This window comes from Schistocerca piceifrons, chromosome 2, assembly GCF_021461385.2.
Source record: "Schistocerca piceifrons isolate TAMUIC-IGC-003096 chromosome 2, iqSchPice1.1, whole genome shotgun sequence".
NCBI classification, from domain to species: Eukaryota; Metazoa; Arthropoda; class Insecta; order Orthoptera; family Acrididae; genus Schistocerca; species Schistocerca piceifrons.
The window spans coordinates 400951508-400975186 of record NC_060139.1 but is presented as its reverse complement, the minus strand read 5'-3'; the positions used below and the strand labels follow the sequence as shown (position 1 = coordinate 400975186).

At 41.7% G+C, this 23679-nt stretch overlaps 1 protein-coding gene across 1 annotated transcript in view; it reads left to right on the top strand.

Moving 5' to 3' along the window:
• Positions 1 to 23679, top strand: part of LOC124775053 (serine/threonine-protein kinase ATR) — a 354997-nt gene that overhangs the window by 307952 nt on the left and 23366 nt on the right. The window contains exons 38-41 of the mRNA XM_047249842.1: positions 6401 to 6508; positions 18541 to 18679; positions 18820 to 18931; positions 19170 to 19323. Of these exons, the coding sequence (XP_047105798.1) occupies positions 6401 to 6508; positions 18541 to 18679; positions 18820 to 18931; positions 19170 to 19323 (513 nt within the window). The remainder of the gene's footprint in view (positions 1 to 6400; positions 6509 to 18540; positions 18680 to 18819; positions 18932 to 19169; positions 19324 to 23679) is intronic.

Genomic DNA, 23679 nt, shown 5'->3' with positions numbered 1-23679 from the left:
GAAATCGCACTAGTACTATTTGTTACTGAAGTGATTATCTTTGGATTTTATTTGCTACATCTTAAAAAAGAAACAGGGAATTTATTCCAGGAATCCAACTTAACTGTAATAGATTTAGATGTACTCCCTTTAACATCATGAGAAAATTTGTGCTGCACCAGGACTTGAACCCAGATTTCCCACTTATTGTGAGCAGTTGCCTTCCCATCATACTCCTCGGGCTGACAAAAACTTCCATGTCACACACGTATAGATAGGTGAAATACATTTCATTACTTGAAAACTGTGGTTCATCATCAGATATAACGAAACAGGGAATCCATAAGTATGTGCCAGAACGGAGTTCTGTGTGGAGGTTGAGCAGGTTTTAAGCATGTTGTACTGTGACACGCAATTATGTTTATCATAAATTCATGCAGAATTCCAAGGACCGTGGGGCAGGATTGAACTAACTCATTATTCTTGACGTATCCCTGTAACCTACACAGACAAGCGTCATTATGTGTGAAATAGGGAACCAAAGGAAGATAATACACATTAGTTCAAAAACATATGTATAACTGTTAATTATCGAACAATGGAGATGCTGAGTCACAGGTAGGCACAACAAAAAGACTGTCACAATATAAGCTTGTGGCTGTTTTCCTTTGTTACTGTTTTCTAATGTGCAGTCGAGTGTGTGTGTGTGTGTGTGTGTGTGTGTGTGTGTGTGTGTGTGTGTATCTATTTTCGACGAAGGCCAGACTGACCGAAAGCTAATTTGTGACAATCTTTTTGTTGTGTCTATATGCGACTCAGCATCTCCACTATATGGTGAATGGCAACTTTCCTTTCCATAGTGCTTTTACATTCTGTTGATTATCAGTTCACAATCCGAAAAAATAATGTCCTTAACAATCGTAATAGCATACTTGGCCATACTGAACATATTTCAATACATTACAATTTCTTGTACAGTGCCATTTGACTACACAGAATTAGTACTGATATCTTTAATACTTTGCTTTCTATTGCATTTGGTACTTAAGCAATTAGAAATCCCTGCAGACATTGTCTTTTTAATTCCAGGAGGTGACCTGCATTGAGTGTCCAGAGATCACCGAGCTAACTTTCTCAAATCCTTGTTGTAACATCTCTGGACACAGTCTATCATGTAGCATAAACTTACATAAAATACGAAAAAAATGATTGGTTCTGAACAGAGCCACAGCTTCTGTATCTTCAGTTCAACCATATTCCCAGATACCTGTGAATTAAAGTTAACTGGAATATGGGGAGCACACAGGGTCTCATCAGAGACACTGTGGATTTTCTGATGATCTAGGCTGCAGATTTTTGGACCTGCATTATGTGCTATCCCCATATCCCAGTAAACTTTGTCATATGTATCTGGGAATATACTTGAATTACGAATATAGAAGCAGTGACTTTGTTTGGGACCTCTTTTTTTCATATTTCATGTAAGCTTATGCTAACTGTAATGACTGTTAAGGACATTGTTTGGGATTAAGAACTCAATATGTGAGGCATGTTTAACTAATTTCTGTTATCTTTCCTTGATTCCAGTTTTGTGCGTAAAGACTCTTGTCAATGTAACTTACAAGTAAGCGTAAAGGATTACGAGTTCAGTGAATCTTGCTCCACCGTCCTTGCAAGTCTGCATGAGTTTATAAATAATGTAATCGCATGTCATTGTCAAAGATAATTGCTTCACTAACAAACAGTATTACTGCAATTTCAGCCTTTATGCTGTGTAAATACATAGTACTGGTGAATGCAGACTCTGCAAACCAACAATATTTGATAACTTTGGAATATAAAGGAAGATATTTACTAACTCTTCTTAAGACATGTGTAGTAGATTAAAATTATTTATACTTACAATACAATCCTACACATACGTTATTGTAATATCTGCAGTTCATGTAGAGATACAATAACCCTTGACTCAATTCCAAATCCAAGGACTCTGATCAAATTCTGGTTATGACACTGCAAATTGTGAGCTCTGCTTGCACCCTGCGAGTAAGGCCAGGACCTTCACCACTTCCGCCAGCCACCAATTTGGCCCGAGAATGGCCTAAGAACCCAAGCAACAAGTACTATTGGTGCCAATATGAGCCACAGCTTGAAGATGATTGCTCTCTGCACTCTCGATGATAGCAGGCAGTGGCTCCCCCATATCTTGGATATGGCTCCAGCATACATACGTAGTGCACAGTGGACATCTTTCCAGACCTGGATGCTGTTTCTCTAAGAGTGTCCATAATGTGCCTAAAATTGGAGTTTCCAGTAACTAGTAAATCCCTCACCCTGTACGCCTGCTTGGACACTGCTGAAGTACTGGTCACTTGTCGAGTCACAGGTTGGATAGGTGAGGCCAAATGACCAGTCCCCACATTCACACTGCCTCAGGTGATGTGAATGTATTACAGCCTGTCACCCACCCTGAGGTGAGAACTTACCCCGCATTGGGTAAACTGTAAGATACCTTGGTAGCAGAAAATGTGGGCGAAGCAAGGGGCACCTGAGGTGTCCCATGCGTTGTGCCAGATTCTCCACCGCTGCTACACCATGAGGCAGCAGCCCGAAGTTGGCTGACAGCGGCCAACACTGTCTTCCACTGTTCAGAAACTGTGGCCAGCACCTCCTGCATCCACGACGACATGCACGCCCGGCCTCCACCCCCACCCATTCTACAACTATTAATTTAAGAATTAAATTATAGAAGCATATGTAAATAGCTAAATATGGAACTTATTTAATTGGATAGATGAAAAATCTACTCACCAAGCAGCGGCAGATAAAAGACTGTTGTAATTGGCAGGCTTTTGGAGCAAGTGGTGGCTCCTTCTTCAGGCTGCTGCTGCTTGGTGAGTAGATTTTTTTATCTATCCAATTATATAATTTTGCCAGTAATTGATTATTTTCTCGTTATAAATATGGAACTTGTTACTCAGTTGATGAGTCACAAACATAGGCTAGTGCCATCATGGCAATGATGGTTACTACAGTTAATAAACCCATCAAGAAGGCTATGAGAGCATTTGCACTGGAAAGAGCAGGCAAGCAGTTTTTAGCATATTATGTGGACAATGAAAGGATGCCATTCAGTTCCAGTATGAGGGATGTAGATGAATTATGGGCAAAGTCGTGACTGGTTGTAAATCACACACTGGAGCAGTATGTGCCAAGTAAGTGGATTAAGGACAGAAAAGACCCAATGTGATTTAATAATAAAATTTGGATAATGCTAAGGAAACAGAGCTTGTTGCACTCTGTTCAAAAAAGGATATGGAAATGCCAGGAGGCAAATTTTGGTAGAAATTTGTGTGGCTATAAAACTCAGGAAGATCAATGTGAGAAGCACACAAGGCCCATTGTCATAGTGTAGTGAAAGATCTTGCCAAGAACCCGAGCAAATTCTGGGCCTACATAGAATCACTAAGTGGGTCGAAGGCTTTTATCCACTCAATTGTCAACCAGTTAGTTGTCAACCAATCTGCTGTTGTAATAAAGTCAGCAAAAGAAGAACTGAAGTTTTAAATTTCACGTTCAAGAAATTAAGGCCACAGTAATAGGTGTCTGTGATGTAGAGAAGCAAAATAAAGACGTGAAAAGAAATAATTTGCCAGGTCTGCATGGAAACCCTATTTGGTTTTGCAGAGAGTACTCTTTGGCACTGGCACCTCACATAGTTTGCATTGAGCAGGAGATTCACAATAAATGCGAAGTCCCATGTGCCTGGAAAAAAGTGCAGATAAGAAGGGTAAAAGAGTAGACTTGCAAATGTAGACTGGCAATGGCAAGGAAAGCGTTTCTGAAGAAGAGAAATTTGTTAACATCGAGTATAGATTTAAGTGTCAGGAAGTCTTTTCTAAAAGTATTTCTATGGAGTGTAGCCATGTATGGATGTGAAACATGGGAGAATAAATAGTTTCGACAAGAAGAGAATAGAAGCTTTCGAAATGTGGTGCTACAGAAGAATGCTGAAGATTAGAAGGGTAGATAACATAACTAATAAGGAGGTATTGAATAGAATTGGGGAGAAGAGAAGTTTGTGGCACAACTTGACAAGAAGAAGGGACTGGTTGGTAGGACATGTTCTGATGCATCAAGGGGTCACAAATTTAGCATTGGAAGGCAACATGGAGGGTAAAAATCGTAGAGGGATACCAAGAAATGAATACACCCAGCAGATTCAGAAGGATGTAGGTTGTAGTAAGTACTGGGAGATGAAGAAGCTTGCACAAGGTAGGGTAGCATGGAGAGCTGCATCAAACCAGTCTCAGGACTGAAGACCACAACAACAACAACAACAACATATTTCTGGAAAAAGTTTGACATGATGCCCCACTGCAGATTATGAACCAATGTCCACGCATAAGGAATAGGTTCCCAGATATATGATTGACTCAAAGACTTTTTAATTAATAGAACCTAGTACACTGTCCTCGATGATGGTGGTCACCAGAGTCGAGGGTATTAGCATAGCACCCCAGGGAAATGTGACAGGAGTGATCGTTTCTCTATAAATATAAATGATCTGACAAATAGCATGAGCAGCAATCTGTAGTTTGCTGATGGCTCTGTAGTGTATACGAAAACATTGTCATTGAATTACTGTAGGAGGGTATGGGATGATTTAGTCCACATTTCTGTGGTGTTGTGCATGGCTACTTGCTCCAAATGAAGAAAAATGGAAGTTAATGCAGATGTTTAGAAGAAAAAAATCCTGTGATATTTGAATACGGTATTAATAATGCGCTGCTTGACAAAGTCATGTCAATTAAATGTCTAAACCTAACACTGAAAATCAATATGAAATGGAATGAGCATGTAAAGATAGTAGCAGGAATGACAAATGGTCAATTTCAGTTTGTTGCAAGAATTTTAGGGAAAACTCATCTATAAAGAGGACTGTGTATAGAACATTAGTGCAACCCATTCTTGAGTCCTGATCGCAGTACACTATTGAGAAAATTTAGAGAACTGGCATTCGCAGCTGACTGAAGAACAGTTCTTCTGCTGCCAACATACATTTCGCATAAGGACCGTGAAGACAACTTATGAGAAATAGGGCTCATATGGAGGCATAAAGGTAGTCATTTTTCCCTCACTTCATTTGTGAGTGGAACAGTAAAGAAAATGACTAGTGTTGGCATAAGGTACTCTTCACTGTGCACCATATGGTTGCATATGGAAACTGTATGTAGATGTTGATGAAACAGGACTTAAGTACCCACATGATTCTTGTTATCCCAATTATGCTTAGTGAAACTGAGATGACCTAATGAATGGAGAAACTTAGATGACCTGAAGGTTGGACGAGCACCAAAATGCCCATAATTTGTTCCTCAAATCATTCTTGCACAATTTGGAAATGAACGGATGATTTGTAGTGCTGAAGCTACAGGACTTCTACTGATTGTTTTAAGCAAACAAAAGAATACACATATAAGACCTGCGCAACCTACCTGAATTGCACCCTACTGGAAAACAGGTCGCATCACCTCCTGTGGTTTTCACTATACATGCACCCTGTTATTTATGTGTACGAATGTGTAATGTGGCTGTAAGTCTAGGTAGCCTTTTTCAATGCTTTGAGCTTCCAGAGGCAGAATTCCTGCACCATAGTAATCTCCTTGCCCTGTGACATACAATGAGCAGAGGTATATATGTGGGATGGTGTCTCCTGTATCCCAGTTCAAGAAGGTAGCTCCAGATGGTGGGTTCTCCTTGTCTGGCAGTCAAAAGGTGTGTGATATACTACACAGCAATCCAGCTGTCCACTTTTACAATCTGCAACAAACAGATGGGACCCCAGTCTCTGGTAACAGTGTTTATACCTGAATCAAGGTGCTCATAGTACAAACTTGACATTCTGACACGTGTAGAGCTCAGTGCTTGCCTAACTTTGAAGATGAAATGTCCTGTGTATAAGACATCAAAGATCTGGCCGTGATCCAATGTGCTGATATCACATTTGTTGCTCATCCTGTGCTGTGCTTTCACCTTGACAGTTTGGGGTCTGATGGACATCCCATTCAGGTGAACACTGAACAATTCCATTTGCTGTGGCAACTAGAGTACACTATTTCCAACAAGGCTGCAGTTGTTCATGAGAGTACATTTAACTACTGTTATGTAATATCGAACATGTGAATGACATTGTCAGTCATGTTCTGTGTGCTGAAGCACAGCAGAAGATCCTTGTCTGAAGTTTACTAAGACAGTTTAATGGTTTCTGTCAAGTCTTCGACAGGCAAAAATAAGAAAGTTTTGTTTTGTATCTTAGCACCATAAAATGTGACCAGTGTCTCTGTGTTAGCGTACCTCTACTTACCAGCTGCCTTATGTTGTTTGAATTTACTCTGTACTTTGTATATCTGTTTTGCAGGATGATCTACGCAAAGATTTTCGCTTGATGGAGTTTAATGGCATAGTTAATAAATACTTAAAAAAGGACCCAGATTCGAGGCAGCGTGCTCTACGTGTTCGCACCTATGTATGTATTGGCACCAAGTAGTACTCATTATCTCAAAGATGGCACATATTCCAATACTTTTTTTTCTTCACTAGAAGTAGCTATTACATGAATATCAATAGTTAAATGATTATTCTTAGAGAGTAAAAAGCACTTACTAGATTATACCTTCAGTAGTATGTTGTGTTTTACATAAATTGATAATCCATCTTTCAGTGTGTCCTGTGTTCAGATTTATAATATGCAAGGTATCCTTATTTTATTAGTAACTTTTCTGCATATAAACATTTAGTGGAGTATCTATAACTAGTATAAAGAAAAAAACTGAAAAGTAGTAGAATTTTTTAGTAATATTGTGTTAATTACTCGATAGTGTGTAGCAGTAAACTGCAAGAAACTAGGGACATGTCACTCCAGCTTATTCAAACCTATTTGAAGTGCTTTATTTATTTGTTACAGTGAGTAAGGAGCCAAAGAAGATGTATATGCTTTATCATGTGTCTGTTCTCTCTCTCTCTCTCTCTCTCTCTCTCTCTCTCTCTCTCTCTTTCTCTCTTTTCCTCTTCCTCCCTTTCCCCCACCCCCAAGTGTGAGTAATAAATGTTTATCCATTATAAAGGGGAAGGAAGTTTGAGATGTTAGTGAATAGAAGGATTACATATCTGGAAAGCTAATTTGAGGGAGATATATTTGATGGTGGTGACAAACAACATTTTACTGTTTCTGGTCTAATGCTGTAGTTCTTTAGTGGTTAAGAGATAATGGAAGAAATGTCCACAAGTTTCCTTTAATTACCATCTGGGTGTTTCAAAAATGACTTTACAACTTTGAAAATTCATATCAATTAATACACAGTACCTACAGAGGTGATTGTAGTGTCAATTTGTAGGGAAATACATCAAGTTTTGTCTTGCGTAGTTTACTAGTGCTGAATTGCAGCAGAAGGCGCGCTAGTGGCAGTTGCATTAAAGATGGCGGCTTTCACTGGACTCTAGAGTGCTAGCTTTGTGTTTTGGTTTGAAGAATCGAAGTTCGAAGTCGGCAACTACTTTTCAGCATAATTTCCATACCAAGTACGCTAAAGATCCTCCTAGTAGGCCTACAATTTATGAGTGGCACAAATGTTTTGTAGAAACAGGGTGTTCACTAAGCCATGGGAAATCATCAGGTCGTCCAAGCGCATCTGACGGCATCGTTTAGTGAATGAGACAATGTTTTGTCAACAACCCTATCAAATCAACCCGGCATGCATCTCCGAACTGAAAATCCCACGTGCGACGGTTTGGTGTGTGTTGAGAAACTGTTTGCGTTTGAAACCGTACAGATTGACGATCTTACAAGCAATAACAGTCATTGATAAAATTGCTTGCAAGAACTTCTGTGTGGATATGTTAAATTGATTACACAACGATGAACATTTCTTGAACAAAATCATCTTTTCTAATGAGTTGGCTATTCACTTCAATGGCAAGATTAACACACACAACTGTAGGATTTGAGGCAGTGAAAATCCACATCAAACATTGCAACATGTTTGTGGTAGCTCTAAACTGAACATTTTTCATGCATTGAGCAAGAACAAAGTGTATTGCCCCCCCCCCCCCCCCCTCCCCCCTGTGAGAGGACCATCAACAGGATAATGTACCTGGATATGTTGCATTAATTTTTGATACCACAGATTGATGAGGATGGCCAAGAATGAAATGTTTACTTCATCTAAGATGGTGCACCACCCTACTACCTGACGGACATCTAGGATTTTCTCAGTGACCACTTTCCAGGTCAATTGGATTGGCCGTGATGCACCAATTGCGTGGCTCCCACATTCCCCAGACCTGACACGACTCGTTTTTTTTCTTATGGGGATTCATCAAGGATATCGTATTTGTACCTCCTCTGCCGGCTTCTCTACCTGAACTTAGAGCAAGAATTTATGCCACTACTGAGGAAGTTACACCTGCAATGCTGCAATGAGTTTGGGAAGAAATTGACTTCCAATGGGATGTGTGCGGGAAAACCAACGGAAGTCACATACAACATCTTCACTTTAAGGTTCTCTTTTTTTGTTATTAAAAAAAAAAACACCTTGATTTGTTTTCCTGCAAAATACCACTAAATCCAACTCTACATCTTCTTCCAATAAATTTATATGAATTTTTAAAGTCATTAAATCCTTTTTGAAACACCATGTATTGTCAATTTTAAGAAGTTTTAACACAAGACCACTATCTGGGGGCTATCAAAAATATAAAAATATAAAGTACAGAAAATATTTCAGTGACTTTGTATTTTTGTATTTTAATAGTTATTTGATAAATATCTGGAATGTGCCATCAATTACTTTTCCACGTAATCATCATTGATGACTGTGAAAACAGTTACAATCTTTACATCAAAAAATTGTTCAGCTTGTGCTGCTTGCAGAAACATTAAAAAATAGAAATATTATTCCTAGCTTTTGGTTTGTGAGTGCTCTTTCCTTAGGCAGGATAGGGGGATTTGTTTGATAAGATTAGAAAGGTGGCTATAAATAGTCTCGACATCACAAGAGAGAACTACTTGTTCATTTGTGAGGATGTAAGGAGAGAGTAATGAAACAGAAGGTATCAAAGAGAGTAGAAGGTCAAAAGGTCAGTAGTATAAAATTACTTTTTGTTGCTGTTGTGAGCTTCTGCGCAAAATATCTATGGTACATTGAATGAACACTGTGCAGTAACAACTGTGAGTGGCAGTTGGTCATGTATTTTACAATGTAAGGAACATCTATACTACTCCATAAAGACAAGTCATTGTTTAATGTTGTTGCCAAAAATCACGAAAAGTACTAGTCTAGTTTACTTCAGATTTTTACACGATTTGCTAATGAACATTTGGACGGACATAGGCTGTCTGTTTTTATATAACACACAGTTAAAATATCGACTATTATAGAATATTTGACATCTGTGTGCAGAAAACAGTGGCAAACCATGCCAAGGGACAACACTTCTGTGTTTGCCATAAGGCCTGCAGACTTATGGACACAGGCTTCAGCCAATCTTATCAGTCTAGACACTTATCACTGAGCAGGGTGCCCCCCTCGCAGAATTCTCAGTGCCACATTGTAATCTTATAGTGAGCAGCAGATTCTGTTGTGGAGTCAGCTATTAATCACCGCCATGCTCATGCTGCTGGTTGTCAATTCACAGTTGGCGGGAAACATTTTTGGGCTTGATGCTTTCACTATTTTTGAATTTGAAGCAGTCGATATGTTAACTGTCTCTCTCAGATAGTCCCATTTCAGAATTAGGAGACATTGCCACAGTTGTTTTATCAACTTTCTTGTAAGGATCTGGGTAGATCTGCTAGTTTTGAGGCCCACATAATGTACCAAATTCTGTTAAGCCTGCCCCTTGTCATTTGCTATGTGAGATAAAGGTGGAATCAGGGTGTACATGACCCGTGACAACCGGGAGATGTGGGGAAAACCCAGGAAATTTTTTATCCGGGAGAAAACTGGGAAAACCCGTTTTTTTTTTTTTTTTAGAATTCTGGGATTTTTCAGAATTCTGGGATTTTTTCATTGTTTTAGTTTTCAGTTAAATTTTTGTAACATTGATCGGTAAGAGCCAGTACTCTAACAAAGGATATTACTGTATTTCGCTACTGCAGAGTAATACTGCAGCAATAAAACTTGTAAGAGAGAAAAAAACTAAAATAAAACAAAGTTGCCAAGGAAATGCGCCATATACAGCAACAAAACACAGTGCTCACACAAGCATCTGCCTACAGCAAAATGTGTCAACGGCTTTAGGAAGACTATGGAATGCTTCATAACAGCAAATTGCCTTCGATGAGCGTGACGTCACAACTGCTTACAGTAGATTCGTTTGAGCATTTGGCGAACTCATGCGCATGCGTAGTTGAGTCACATATGAGTAGTACCTTCTCCTGCTTTTTTGCCAGAACGCTACACTGGTAAGGGCCAGTTGTACAGTCCCCGGCTAGCAGCCGCTAAAGTTCTATTGTGGGAGCAGTGTGGAAAACGCGTTGTACGAACGGTAATAACGCCAAACCAGAAAAAAAAAAAAAAAAAAAACGCGGGATAACTGAAACGGTGATTGTGGCAGGGTTAGTCAAGTTAACCAGAGAATAAGTTTTAACCCTGGCAGGAATAGTCACAGAATTAGTCATGACAAGATTGTTAAAACGAGGAAGGAGAAGAACCGGGGACATCACACAAATTATGGAAGAATATGACAACTCCAAATTTATATAAAAATTTTGTACTACTGCTTCAGAAGCTAGAGCATATGAATGAAATGTGAAACTGTTTCTTAACATGAAACTTTATGCTTGTAGTAGGCCTAATAGGCATTTGATATTGGTACTTCGTGATTATATTCTGTCGTGTTATAAAAATGACCATTTGTGCCAAAACAGTGTCGTTTATTCGGTATGTGTTACAGTTGCTGCAATATTAGGCAGACCTATTTTGTGAAAAAATACACGTAATCAGATCAAGAAACCACACCAGTCTTGAGTTCTATTCGTATTAATAGCATTTTCAGTATTAGACAGCGATATTTGGTTTTTTCACGTAGCAAAACGTTTGACGAACTTTGATGAGCTAATAAATTGTTACCCAAAAGGAAAGCACACCATGTAAAGCTGTACTAAGGATAGTGAGAAAAACAATGCAAGGACTTGAGGATTGAAGAAATGTGTACTGTCTTGCTTGTCTATTGTCTTTACTGGTTTTATGTTTCCTATATTTAATTTTATGTCACACAAAACATGAAGTTCTTAGCTAACAGGCAATAAAGAGTCCAAATTTTCTGAAGAGTTACTTTTCTCCCGGTTACAAATAATCCAATTGGGAGCAGGAGAGGCACCACAGGAAACATTAATTTCCACTGTCCTGAATCTGAATACAGTTTGTTGGCACCCATTACAAAATGTTACATGTTTGAGTCCCACAGAATGAAATACAGGGTTATTACAAATGATTGAAGCGATTTCACAGCTCTACAATAACTTTATTATCTGAGATATTTTCACAATGCTTTGCACACACATACAAAAACTCAAAAAGTTTTTTTAGGCATTCACAAATGTTCGATATGTGCCCCTTTAGTGATTCGGCAGACATCAAGCCGATAATCAAGTTCCTCCCACACTTGGCGCAGCATGTCCCCATCAATGAGTTCGAAAGCATCGTTGATGCGAGCTCGCAGTTCTGGCACGTTTCTTGGTAGAGGAGGTTTAAACCCTGAATCTTTCACATAACCCCACAGAAAGAAATCACATGGGGTTAAGTCGGGAGAGCGTGGAGGCCATGACATGAACTGCTGATCATGATCTCCACTACGACCGATCCATCGGTTTTCCAATCTCCTGTTTAAGAAATGCCGAACATCATGATGGAAGTGCGGTGGAGCACCATCCTGTTGAAAGATGAAGTCGGCGCTGTCGGTCTCCAGTTGTGGCATGAGCCAATTTTCCAGCATGTCCAGATACACGTGTCCTGTAACCTTTTTTTCGCAGAAGAAAAAGGGGCCGTAAACTTTAAACCGTGAGATTGCACAAAACACATTAGCTTTTGGTGAATTGCGAATTTGCTTCATGAATGCGTGAGGATTCTCTACCGCCCAGATTCGCACATTGTGTCTCTTCACTTCGCCATTAAGAAAAAATGTTGCTTCATCACTGAAAACAAGTTTCGCACTGAACGCATCCTCTTCCATGAGCTGTTGCAACCGCGCCGAAAATTCAAAGCGTTTGACTTTGTCATCGGGTGTCAGGGCTTGTAGCAATTGTAAACGGTAAGGCTTCTGCTTTAGCCTTTTCCGTAAGATTTTCCAAACTGTCGGCTGTGGTAAGTTTAGCTCCCTGCTTGCTTTATTCGTCGACTTCCGCGGGCTACGCATGAAATTTGCCCGCACGCGTTCAACCGTTTCTTCGCCCACTGCAGGCCGACCTGTTGATTTCCCCTTACAGAGGCATCCAGAAGCTTTAAACTGCGCATACCATCGCCGAATGGAGTTAGCAGTTGGTGGATCTTTGTTGAACTTTGTCCTGAAGTGTCGTTGCACTGTTATGACTGACTGATGTGAGCGCATTTCAAGCACGACATACGCTTTCTCAGCTCCTGTCGCCATTTTGTCTCACTGCGCTCTCGAGCGCTCTGGCGGCAGAAACCTGAAGTGTGGCTTCAGCTGAACAAAACTTTGAGTTTTTCTACGTATTTGTAGTGTGTCATGACCATATGTCAATGAATGGAGCTACAGTGAATTTATGAAATCGCTTCAATCATTTGTAATAGCCCTGTACAGTGACGTGCGATAGAATGCTGTGCCAAGAGGCGTGGGACTGCACTTTGGCACATTAAAGACCAAACAATATGTCTTACATTTCCTCAAACACATGCATTTTATGTATCAGACTCTTCAGAAAGATGTGCGCCACAAAATGGACATTTTTTGAAAAGTAGATTTTTAAATTTTTGGTGTCCTACCTCAAACACTCGAGGGAGGGGGATGGGGGAGTCACTATCTAGTATTGCCCCGGTTCGGAAATATCGTAGGCCGGTGCAGAACTACAGAGCAGATTTAACTTGTAATGGGGAAGTGGGGTAGTCTCACGTGACCCATGTTTACTTTTCGTGATTTTGCTGTTCCCTTTTCGTTCATTACTCTTACGTCAAATGAAAATGAAACTGATTTCTGTGACTGGCAGCTATCAAGTGAATTACATAATTACGGAAGGCTAAAATATGTTATTAGTTTCAGATTTTATTTTAGTTCCCCTTTCTGACAGTCAAGCATTAATCGCATTGCAGAACAGTGAAGTTATTTCTGTCGATTTGCTAAAGAAATTTGGTTTTTATTAATCTTTTCCGCTGAACCAGTCAATTTATTTGAAATGGAGTGTTTAATTCCACACTATTGGCTAGTTTCAACTGTTCGCTGCATTTCAAGTGCATGTTTTCATCTTCTAGAACGTATGGCATTATGCCATAATAAAGAACCAAACATGAGATAATAAAGTACTGGTACTCCAAGAATATTTACATCTGAATCAGGAAATATGAATGTGCACTTTAATTCGAATTATGCATTTTAGTATGGTTCACGAAATACTCATGCTCTTCGAATATCCTCTAATGTCTTGTTTCTTTTATGACATTATGTAAGATGCTTGTTATCAGGCACCCTCTGGCAAGTGCTGAAACGAACTTATTTCTAACAGGTCGCTGGAAAATATTGCGAATGGTAGTTTGAAAAATGTTACTTTAAAAGTAAATTTCCTTTTACGCAAGATGAATTATGTGCGAGAATGTATGATGAATTTCATAAATCCCAGAGCTTTTGACTCTTCATTGAAAAATCAACTCTTTGAGTACGATGATTTAGAATAATTTCGAGCCCAGAAGATCTAACATTTATGTCATTCTTAAACATTTTACTGGCACATTTGTGTGATGTATCTTAAAGTGTAACACACGCAAAAAGGGGCAACATTATATGTGAAAGCTTTTCTTTTCTTGTAGCAACACTACATATATTAATTTAAACCATTAACTTTCCCTATTTGAGTGTTCACATTACCTAACAGTGATGTTGCTTTTGGCTGACTACATCACGTGTCCTATGTTCTGAATGTCCGCTGTCATTGGCTGACGAGATCACGTGATGTGAGCTATGACTGGCTTACAAAAGCACATCGCAATCACTATTTCAATGTTATGGAAAGTAACATGCAGTGTTTGGTGGAATTTGAATTTATACTTTCGTAATATGAAAATATGTAGTGTGCATGTTGCTGCATGTTGCTGCATGTTGCTGCATGTCAGACGTCTTCCCAAAATGTGTTTGGTACCCTGAGTTTCATTTTCTATAGTGCCAGGAAATTCTACGCTCGTGTGTAACACCATAACCGTTCAAAATACTGATAAGTTTTACAGTTCCGAGGAAAAAGTGTATTTTCACCCGGGGAAATGTACTTTTATCCAGGAATTCCGGGAAAAATCCTCGTCCACGTAGACACCCTGGGAATTTGACAGAGGGCAGAATCTCAGGGTGGTGTCACAGATATCATCTAGCCAGTGGGCCACCCCCACGGTCATGATCCAGAAACTCAATGTTAGACTTAGTGCAATTTTAAGCACACAGCCAACATGCAAAAGGAAATAGGTGTTTGTCCCATTCAATGTCATGAGGAGTTATTGGCTAAGTTGGCAGGCAGTAAAAACTCTCCGAAATTAATCTCAGGGATGCATACCTGACATTGCTATTGGATGTTGAGACTCAGAGGATTTTAATATTGATTAAGTGCTCCTCACTTTAACCTTTTGCCATTTAAGATGGCTTCAGCTCCAGGAATATTCCAGTGTTTTCTTGAGCAACTTACAACAGATTTTCCATGCTGTGTCAGTTATTTGGACGACGTTTGGCCTACTGGTTTCATGAGAGACCGGCATTTGGAAAACTTGCAGGCAGTTTTTCAGTGACCGTTAGACAACAGCCTGTTATGCAACCGTGAGAAACATAGATTTTTTTTCCTCCTAGAGTTCAGTATTTGGGGCATGTTTTAAGTAAGGATGGTATTGTTGCAATGACAGAGCAAGTTGCAGCATTCGACAAATTGCCTATTCCTGAGAATATTACGAAGTTGCAATTGTTTTTAGGGAATACAAACAACTATGTGAAATTTGTTCCACTGGCTGCTCATCTTAGTAATCCACAGAATCAGCTTCATAAAAAAGAAGTGACATTTGAGCAGTCAGAGGCATGTCAGTTGGCATTCCAGAAATTGAAGCACACTTCTGCTCTGGCTCTGTTTGGCCATGTTGACCTCCAGGAAGCCTTTGACTCTGGCCACTGATGCATCCCAGTATGACATCGATACTGTTCTCTCTTGCAGGAATCATGATGACATAGAGCAGCCTGTTGCTATCACCTTGAAAACGTTGTCAACAACACAAAGAAATTATTTCCAGATGAGGACAAGGCAGTTGCAATCATATATAGCGTCAAAAAGTTTCGTGTGTTCTTGTTTGGCACTAAGCTCCGCCTCCCTACAGACCATAAGCCACTCATCCCCCTTATTTGGCCCCCAGTCCAAGCTCCTGGAGAGAACTGCATAGTGTTCACACAGTTGGACCTTCTTTGTGAGTAATTATTCTAATGATATGCACTTCGAAGCTACCTCCCAGCACTAGAATGTGGGCACTTTGTCACGGTTAAAGGTGGGTGCCATGTCGACTTCAGCAAGCAGCAGGCAATCTTTTTTGTGCTGGACTGGAACTTCAAAATACCCTAAATGAATTCCCTTTGATGGCGTAGGAAGTCGAGGCAGCTTTAAGTGAGGCTACATTCCTTGCAGAGTAATTACAATGGCCGAGTAGGGATGGCTGAAATGTATTCCCACTAGGTCAGACTCAGCCCTTTGGATATATTTCAGACTGTGTGATAAGTTTAATGATGTTGACAGTGCCCAACTGCTCGCTGTGAAAGATCAGAATTGCCACGGTGGTACTCCACCGCCGTTGTGGCATCACATTTTAGCAGATGTTAATTGCACCTCATTGAGGGTGCCTCAAATCAGAGTGCTGGCCTGGTGACATGTCTATTGGCCAGGGATTGATTCTGCTGTGAATCACACAGTGTGTGCCAGTTCAGCGTGCACCCACTACAAGGCAGCCCCAGCGCAAAAATTCTTTCCGTGGCCAGTACTGGAGCACCCATGGGACAAGGTGCACATGGATTTGACAAGTCATTTCTTTGGGGGCTATGAAGCTGTCACTGGTAGATGCCTTGTTAACTTACCATAAGTTGCTAGGTTGTCTTCCAAGACACTGCATACTACTATACAGGAATTAACTGCCAATTTCACTATTGAGATTGCTTTGTGCAGCCTGGTCTCTGACAATGCCGGCCTGTTTGTGTTGGAAGAGTTTGGAGCATTCTACCACAAAAATGGTATTCAGCACCAGACCACCACGCCATTCCAGTCAGCATCAATTGCAGAGTTTGAGCGGTTGGCCAGGACATTCAAAGTGTGACTCAAGAAAACAGTCTTGATGGTACCTAGAAACAATGTCTGTCCAGCTTTTTGGTTTCTTAGTGAACAGTTCCAATTAACAAGCATAGCCTGGCTGAGGCGCTGCACTGTCACCAGCCTTATGGTCTCTTTGACCTATTGCACACAGAGTTTCATGGTCTGTGGGCCATGCCACAGTATCAGCAAGCTTCCGCCTCCTAGGCACATACGTTGAGACAGTCACATGGATGGAAGCAATGCATTGTGGTGATATGTAAGTGGCAACAGCTGTATATAGTTACAGTAGATCAGCGGCACCTGTTACGCCATGCTAACTAGCTCCGACCACATCAAGCTGAGCAATGGGTGCCCCCATTTCAAAAGGCAGAAGACATTTGCACAGGCAGTCACGACCCAGTGACTTTTGCACCAAGCAGCTCTGCAGCTGTGCACTGCTCGCTGAATAATTTGCATGCTCGCCTGGTGTATCCCACCACTCGGGAGAACTGTTAGCCATGAGGATATATCAAGGAGGTGGAGTACCCTTCTTCATCACAGCAGCCAGCAGAGGTTGCCCACCTAGTCCTCTTTGGTTTTCAACCACTAGTCTCCATTGAAGTATCTTCTTGTCACCACTCCCAGCATTACCAATGATGTCCTGGTACAGAGCACCAAAGTGGAACCCTTGGTGGAGTTCCCCCTCACCCCTTGTCCCTTCACTTGCTGACTGCAGCACAGGCCAGGACATTTTCAGCCGTAATTGGCTCTTAAAGGGAGGAGAGATTTGGCGATCTCACCAGACTCCTGTGTGTCGGACGAGGAGTGTTTCGTGGTAGAGTGTTGAAGTGATACATGACTGTGCAGACTTAGAGACCAGTCACATGCTAGCACTAGCTGAGACTCCTTGTTTATCTTGGTATGTGTTTGCTTGCTTACATATTGTTCATTCTGTCATGCACTCGTGTTTCTGTGTCTGTCCCTGACTGTGCTTCTAGACTATCCACTCACAGTATAGGGTGACACAGTTTTTTTTTTTTTTTTTTAAGGCACAATGTGCCCTGTGTCTCTGTGCTTGTCCTGAGCATTTCATGGACGGTACATCTCGCTATGAGATATATAACAAGTTTCTTCTGCAGAGGGATGCATGATATTAAGCTGAGTTATGATGTTTCATTTTTTTTTTATCCCCCCCCCCAATACATTGCTTAAGACTTCCGCTATCTGGAGAGTGATTATTCATTGTTTAGTATCCCATTAAGCAATTTCATTGACTAAGATAACTTGAATGTATTTTAAATTAAGTTGTATTCATATTTCAACAGCCACAAGATAATGGATTAATATAAAATTTATCTGGCCTTTGCAATTGCAAATCCAAATAAATAATAATGTATGAAACTTTGCATGCTTTCTATTAAATCATACATACATTAAAATTACTCCATCCTCTGCCCACTTTCATGTGGTCTGATTGATCTGTCACATAAAAGCATTGCTTTAGTTTTGATCAGGCGACTCAAGCATTGAAACAGTTCAGAAATTATGTTAGTAATACAAAAGTGAAAATTCAGAGTAAATAAGCATTTGTGTTGTACAACATATGTATTGTCTATTCTCCCACAAATTTCTTTTGTGCTTACTAGTCATCTTGATGATGGTTGGAAAAGGTTAGCTCTGACTTGTTACAACTGTATTGTGAGAAAGTAAAGAGTATTTGAATTTAGTGTCTATCACTGATATCGTTGACATTTGGCTACATTACAGATGTGAAGTTGGTTTTTACTGATTTTGCTGTTATTTGTGTGTCAAACAAAGCAGAACAAACCCTTTTGTTGGCACTTTAAATGTTGCTGGAAAAATACGTCTGCTTGTATGTTACAGTTGTTAAACACTAAGGAATGATGTTTGCAACATTATATTTATCACACAGTAACTTTTGCATTGAAAAATACTAATAGACATTACTTTTTGTGCTTTATGAGTGGTTCAAAGTCAGTCATTTTATCATGGTTTTATTTTCTTTTTTTTAGGCTGTAGTACCACTAAACGAAGAATGTGGCATCATTGAATGGGTGCCAGATCTTGTGGGTTTGAGGCCCATGCTGTCTGGTCTTTACAAGAGGATGGGAATTAGCCCACCTCAGCGAATTCTTAAAGAACTTCTTACATGTATGTAGTCCAGAATAGTTCAGACTTTGTGTCAGTTTAGTCAACAGGATGGTTTATAATTGCATGTGTCCTATTCCATGAAAAAATGAATGATCACTAATATAAATCCCATTTCATGATACTTATATTATTTTGTTTAGGTAAAGTGGACCAAGTGGCAAAGAAGAGATTAATATTTGACAAGTTACTGAAGATGCATCCACCAATTTTGAGTGAATGGTTCCTTCAAACATTTCCAGATCCATCCAGTTGGTATGTTGTATCAGTACCCCTCATAAAAATTTGGTGGTAATGGAAATTTCTGAATGGGTTGTCATTGCTATGGAGGTGAACATGTGGTTTATGCACTGTGTGTGTGTGTGTGTGTGTGTGTGTGTGTGTGTGTGTGGTGAACTTATAAAATGTTTAACTGTGTCTTATTTGCCACAACTTACATACTTATGTGCTCCATATATTTTGTTATTTTACCTCAGTTTCAATTTTGTTCCAGGTACCAGGCAAGAACAACATATGTCCGTACTTGCGCAGTAATGTCAATGGTGGGATACATTTTAGGTCTTGGAGATCGGCATGGAGAAAATGTTTTATTGGACTGTAGCAGTGGTGGAGTTGTCCATGTAGATTTCAACTGCCTTTTCAACAAGGTCTGTGACTGCTATACAATGTTTTTTTGATATAATACAAAACAATTAAAGATTAGTTTTCTAAGGTACATAAAGGACTTGAGATGGATGAATGAAGTAGAAGACAGACACCAATGTCTAGAATAATGAACAAATCAGCATACATGTATAACTACCCAAATTATTTAACTCTCAGAATTTTCAGCTGTTTGGAAACTTCAGGTTAAAATACAAAATTTAAAGTTTACACAAGAACAGTGAAAAAATTACAAGAGAAGCATTAATTATTTTACATGTGTATCTTTATAACAAAATAATTTCAAGTGTTTTTGTCATCCTTCCAAGCTCTACCATTACAGACCGGCATTCCACTCATTGTGGACAACACTGTATTTCAGTACTAAAATAAAATTTGGATATGACACTGGTAGAGGGCTAAATTAGTGTGTCAATCATTAACTGAATTATGATAGTGATGCTAGTAAAAACTTCAATGAAGAGTTGTTTGTGAAATGGAGATATATATATAAAGCTTTCAGGATTCATTTCTGCAGTACCAGAATTATTTTGGGATGAAGGACATATATTGACAGCATTACACCTTTTCTTCTGGGAAGTGGGTGCCTGGTTTAGGAAACTGGATTTTAAAGACTGTATTTAACAATTACTCAGAATAGCCCTTCAAACACACACGTTACATAATTACTATTAATAAAGTACCAGTATTTCGCAATCATAGTTTTGTTATCATTCATAGTTTTTGTGTAAACCAAATTATTTGGGCATTTTTCTGTATCTTAAGTGTAGTGATAGTCTGAAATGCAAGAAAATTGCCTACAGTTTCAGAAAGGAAAAAGTAGCAGATATGACTTCAAAATTAAAGGAAAGAAAAAAATATCTGTCTTGCTTTTATTCCTATAGGTCATTCCATGTAAACGAGGAATCATTATCAAAAAATTAATTTTTCTATGGGAATATTTTTTCCCCTGTTACATATGTAGGTTGGGCATTGAATTTTGTTGGCAAGATTGATTTTTCCCTCCAAAACCTATTGTTTACTTGTGGGAGCCATTGTTTTGAAGACTATATTGTTGATTTTGTTCATGCAGAAGATTTGATCAATTTCGAGGAAAGAAAAAATCATGAAATTTGCATTAATTCTGTATGGTTTATATATCACTTTAAAGTGCATAACTTCTTCTTTTTGGTATATTTTTAGATGCAAACAATTTACGCATGATAAATACTAAAACATTTATATAACCTAACCGAAAAGTGTAACATTAGTTACCAAAGTGTAGAAACTTATATGCCATGCTGTCCTTCACATAAGTGTACCTGATAATTTGGTGTCTCAAATAAAGTTCCTCCAGGAAGCCTTCTCCTGGTATAGGATATTTAATTCATGTTATGTGAGTTACCTTTATTTATGTAACATGAGTTACCCCACCAGCGTCTCTAAGCGAGGTAGAGTCGACTTTGATGCTGCGCAATATGACCCTCAGACGTTCCCCTCGTTGGCTGCGCCATGGGAGGGACGCCGATCTAGTGCCAAGCGGGAGCCTTACGTACCGCAATACCTTGTCTGCAGCAGGACTGATGGTGACTCCTTTCTTACGACGAAGCCTATGTTTTTTGTGGAACACCTGGAGGATAAGTTTGGGGAAGTGGCGGGGTTGTCAAAAATGAGGAATGGGTCCATCCTCCTCAAGACGTCCTCCCCAGCCCAGTCACGAGCGTTGCTCTTGTGTGATAAGCTGGGTGACGTCCCTGTTACCGTCACTCCCCACAGTAGCTTAAATATGGTCCAGGGGATTATTTACCATCGTGACCTCTTGTTGCAATCCGATGACGAGCTGAGAGCCGACTTGGAACGACGTGGTGTGCATTTTGTCCGTCGTGTACATAGAGGACCCAAGACAAACAGGGTGGCCACCGGTGCCTTTATCTTGGCCTTCGAGGGTGATGTCTTGCCCGAGAAGGTCAAGGTGATGGTTTACCGTTGCGACGTCAAGCCATACGTGCCTCCCCCGATGCGGTGCTTCCAGTGCTGGAAGTTTGGGCATATGTCCTCCCGTTGCCCATCCAGCGCTACATGTCGAGATTGCGGACGCCCCTCTCATCCTGATTCTCCATGTGCGCCTCCGCCTGTATGTGTCAACTTTGGGGAGCACCACTCTCCATGCTCGCCGGATTGCCCCGTTCTTCATAAGGAGCGGAAAATAATGGAATTTAAGACCCTGGACCGGCTTACTTATCGAGAGGCTAAACAGAAATATGAAAGGTTGTATCCTGCTTCCATTCGAACATCTTATGCTGCAGCCACGTTATCGTCGCCCACGCGAGCGACGGTTGTCGCCTCATCTGTGCCGCCTTCAGTGGGCCCTCGGGGCCGTGTATCTCCGTCTGCCCCCCTCGTGCCTGGGGGCAAGCCTTCCTCTGTTGCCCCCTTAGCAGTTGGGGGCAAACCCTCTTCTGTCGCTCCCCCCACGCTTACTTCGGGAGTGACATCTGCTCCACAACCGGGAGGCTCGATCCCTCCCCCACCTTCTCCGCCGGCGTTGCCTCCGCCGGTTCCTCTCTCGCGGAAGGGGTCCCTCGGGGCTCTCCCTTCCTCCATTTCTTCTCCTACCCAGCCGGATGTCAGCCTGTGGCTGAAGGTTCCGCCACCTGCTGGTCGTAGGGCTTCTGCGTCGTCGTCAGCCTCCGACGCTCCTTCAGAGAAGCTCTCCCAGCCCTCTCACCCTAAGGGCCGACGTGAGAAGAAGGAACGGCATGTGTCCAAGAAGAAGGACGTTCCGGCGGTTTCAGCACCGCCTGCTGTACCTAGTCCTGGCTCCGGGGATGAGGTGGAGATCCTCGCCTCTGCCGCGGATCTCGCCCTCACGGAACCCTTGGGGGCCTCTCCTATGGACTCAGCTGACTCTCCCCCGGTGGCGGCAGTTGGCTCTGAGGCGCTGTCTGCCTCTTAGTCACATTCACGCCCCCCCAGTCCCTTCCTGCTTCCATTCTCCAATGGAACTGCGGTGGTTATTTCCGCCACCTGCCTGAGCTCCGGATGCTTCTGAGTGATTCCCCTGTTCTCTGCATTGCTCTGCAGGAAACTTGGTTTCCGGCACTGCGGACCCCCGCCCTTCACGGTTATCGGGGATACTATAAGAACCGCGCTGCCTGTCAACGAGCGTCGGGTGGGGTTTGTCTTTTTGTTCACCACTCTGTCTGTAGCTCGCCAGTACCCCTTCAGACGCCTTTAGAGGCAGTCGCTGTCAGGGTTGAGCTCTTGCCGGCTATTACTGTTTGCTCTGTTTACATTCCTCCGGATGGGGAGCTCCCCCGACATGTCTTGGCTGCACTGCTAGCTCAACTTCCGCCACCTTTGCTGCTTCTAGGCGATTTCAATGCCCACAACCCTCTATGGGGTGGGACTGTCTCCGATGACCGCGGTCGGGCCGTGGAGCATGTGTTGGCTCAGCTCGACCTTAGCCTCTTGAATACCGGTGCTCCCACGCATTTCAGTGTGGCCCATGGCTCTTTCTCGGCCATCGATCTCTCTCTTTGCAGCCCCGGACTTGTCCCATCCCTCCACTGGCGAGTGCATCCTGACCTCTGTGGTAGTGACCATTTTCCCATCTATTTGTCACTGCCCCAGTGTCATTCTTCTGGGCGCCTGCCCCGATGGGCTCTCCACAGGGCTGACTGGCCGGCTTTTACTTCTGCTGCAACCATTGAGTCTCCCCCCCAAGGTGACATTGACAGGGTGGTCCGTGTCTTAACCACATCCATCATTTCGGCGGCCGAGGCTGCCATCCCCCGCTCTTCTGGACTCCCTCGGAGGAAGGCTGTACCCTGCTGGTCGCCGGAGATTGTTGAGGCTATTCGCGACCGTCGGCGGGCTCTCCAGCGTCATAGGCGGCACCCGTCTCTGGAGACTCTCATCGCCTTTAAGAGGCTCCGTGCCTTGGCCCGCTGTCTTATTGCACGGCGTAAGCAGGAGTGCTGGGAGCGGTATGTCTCCTCCTTGGGCTCCCGTTTCTCCCCCTCGCTCGTGTGGTCCCGGATCCGGTGGATTTATGGATACCAGACCCCTATGGGTGTACCAGGGCTCTCCTTGGACGGCGCTGTCTGCACGGACGCTGCCGCCATTGCTGAACAGCTTGCCGCGCACTTTGCGACGAGCTTGGCGACTACATCTTATCCCCCCACCTTTCGCTCTCTAAAGGAGCGAGCCGAGCGGATGCAGTTCTCATTTCACACGCGTCGTTCTGAAAATTACAATGCTCCTTTCAGCGAGAGGGAATTCCTCGCTGCCCTCGCCGATTGCCCTGATACAGCACCAGGACCGGACTGCATCCACGCGCAGATGCTGAAGCATCTCTC